Source organism: Mustela putorius, unplaced genomic scaffold (genome assembly GCF_011764305.1).
Source record: "Mustela putorius furo isolate JIRA1106 unplaced genomic scaffold, ASM1176430v1.1 tig00000407_pilon_pilon_pilon, whole genome shotgun sequence".
In the NCBI taxonomy this organism is placed as follows: domain Eukaryota; kingdom Metazoa; phylum Chordata; class Mammalia; order Carnivora; family Mustelidae; genus Mustela; species Mustela putorius.
In genome coordinates, this window is record NW_025421373.1 from 9995899 (window position 1) to 9998455 (window position 2557).

Consider the following 2557-nt stretch of genomic DNA (forward strand, 5'->3'; position numbering starts at 1 on the left):
AAATTCCTTAACTTCATGTTCCACACTTTAAAATAGGAAAAGAATAAAATTTTTTAAATAAAATAAAATAGGAAAAGGAGGGTATGTGCTATGGTGAGTGCTGTGAAGTATATAAACCTGGTAATTCACAGACCTGTACCCCTGTGGCTAATAATACATTATATGTTAATAAAAAAATAAAATTTTTTTAAATTAAAAAAAATAGGAAAATAATGTTTGTCTATAAGATTATTATGAGGCTTAAATGAATTAATATGTAAAACACTTGACACTCGGTAAGCACAAAAAATGTTAAAGACTTATTAAAGCAAATGAAAATGGAAATATCAAAAGTCCCTAACAACAGCATGTGGATTTTAAAAGCAGTATGCAGCCATACAAAGAGTGGCAGAAACTGCCTGCTGGCCCTCAATACCTGCCTTCTCTTTCTAAGGAAGGAGAAATGAAAGAAATGGAAACACTGGTTTTAACTGGACAGACGGTCACCTGGAATAAACACATTTCCCTTCCTTCTTTGAAGGAAGGAGTCATGTGAGAGCCACATGACTGGTCTGGCCAATGGGATGTGAGCACAAGTGAGAGGCATACTTTCTGGATTGCATCATTAAAGCTTAGGGCTACATCTTGCCTATATTCTTTCCTTTCTTTCTCATTTTCACATAAAGGTGGTGGTGAGACATCTTGGATCCTACAGATGGGGGCCACCTCTGGGGATGGCAAAACACTCCAATAAAGGAACCTGAGCTTCTGGGCACAGAGACAGGAATTCCCATCTTATTTAAACCATTCTTATTTTGTGTCTCTTTCACAACAGTCAAACCTGTTTCCTATTTGCACACAGAAATATTATGCAACATTTTAAATGATGCATTAAGAAGCAGTTTGAATGTCACAAAAGTATTTTTATGATACAGTAGGTAGAAAAAACTGGATACTAAATTGTATATATAATACAATCTCAGCCATTCTTTAAAAAAATTCAAGGTTGGCAGATGCGGGGAGAAAGCGGCTGTGGAGAGAACGTGTCTCGACCGAGTGCTTGGATTCAGCTTCTTCATTTCCAACATGGAAGAAACTTACATCGATTCCCTGGACCCTGAAAAGCTATTACAATGCCCCTATGATAAAAACCACCAGATCAGGGCCTGCAGGTTTCCTTATCATCTTATCAAGTGCAGAAAGAATCATCCTGATGTCGCAAACAAATTGGCTACTTGTCCCTTCAATGCTCGTCACCAGGTTCCTCAGGCCGAAATCAGTCATCATATCTCAAGCTGTGATGATAAAAGTTGTATTGAGCAGGATGTTGTCAACCAAACCAGGAACCTTGGACAAGAGACTCTGGCTGAGAGCACATGGCAGTGCCCTCTTTGCGATGAAGATTGGGATAAAGATCTGTGGGAACAGACCAGCACCCCATTTGTCTGGGGCACAGCCAACTACTGTGGCAACAACAGCCCTGCAAGCAACATAGTTGTGGAACATAAGAGTAACCTGGCTTCAGGCATGCGTGTTCCTAAGTCTCTGCCATATGTTCTGCCATGGAAAAACAATGGAAATGCACAGTAAATGAATATCTCATCAAATGCCAGACCCTAGAAGACTCTTGCTTCTTCCTGCCACCAATGGGTTCTTCATGGTTTTTCCTCCTAATCTAATTATAGAAAGATAAACTGTCTGTGACTTTCAAAAAAAAAAAATTCAGGGTTAAAAACACTGGAACAAACTATGCCAAAAGAGAATTAAGCTTGAATATTTTCCTTCTACTTGTCTATACTTTTTCAAATTTTCTGCGGCATACATCCAAATGTTGGTAATCAAGAAAAGATAAAGATTCTAGCCCCCTGTATTTCTGACAAAGCTGCCCCAACTACCAGAAATACTTCTTTCTCGGGGTGCCTGGGTGGCTCAGTGGGTTAAGCCTCTGCCTTCGGCTCAGGTCGTGATCTCAGGGTCCTGGGATCAAGTCCCGCATCGGGCTCTCTGCTCAGCAGAGAGCCTGCTTTCCCCTCTTTCTCTGCCTGCCTCTCTGCCTACTTGTGATTTCTCTCTCTGTGTCAAATAAATAAATTCTTTAAAAAAAACAAAAACAAACAAACAAAAAAGAAATACCCCTTTCTCTTCCGTGCTCGTGGGCCATTTCATTCCTGTCCCAGTGATATCGTCAGCAAGCACCATGTCTTATGTAACTTTGTGTTGCATAGAATTTCACCTCCAGCAGACAAGAATTTGATGGATAAATCACAATTAGAAAGGCTGAGATGTTTATAAATAAAACTGACTTAAAGCAATATCTTGGTTGGGACGCCTGGGTGGCTCGGTCAGTTAAGCACCTGACTTGATTTCTCCTCAGGTCATGATCTCAGGGTCGTGAGATGGAGCCCCTTGTGGGGCTCTGCACTGACCTTGGAGCCTCCTTAAGATTTTCTCTCTCCCTCTGCCCTTCCCCTCTGCTCTCGTGCTCAGTCTCTCACTGTATCTCCAAGAAAAAAAAAAAAGGCAATAATTTGGCTGCTTTATTTTTACATTACCTATGTTACAAGCAAATTAGTCACAG

The 2557-nt window shown here is 40.5% G+C and overlaps 1 protein-coding gene across 1 annotated transcript; it reads left to right on the forward strand.

Annotated features, from left to right (window-relative positions):
* Window positions 1-994: 994 nt before the first annotated feature.
* LOC101680195 (gametocyte-specific factor 1-like) lies at window positions 995-1693 on the forward strand. The gene has a single exon (XM_045079628.1). It carries the CDS (start codon window positions 1066-1068, stop codon window positions 1567-1569), a length of 504 nt encoding a protein of 167 aa, XP_044935563.1. The 5' UTR covers window positions 995-1065; the 3' UTR covers window positions 1570-1693.
* Window positions 1694-2557: the final 864 nt, after the last annotated feature.

What these genes read in the sequence shown, in the direction of transcription:
- LOC101680195 (XM_045079628.1), top strand. Translation starts at nt 1,066, where the DNA reads ATGGAAGAAACTTACATCGATTCCCTGGACCCTGAAAAGCTATTACAA.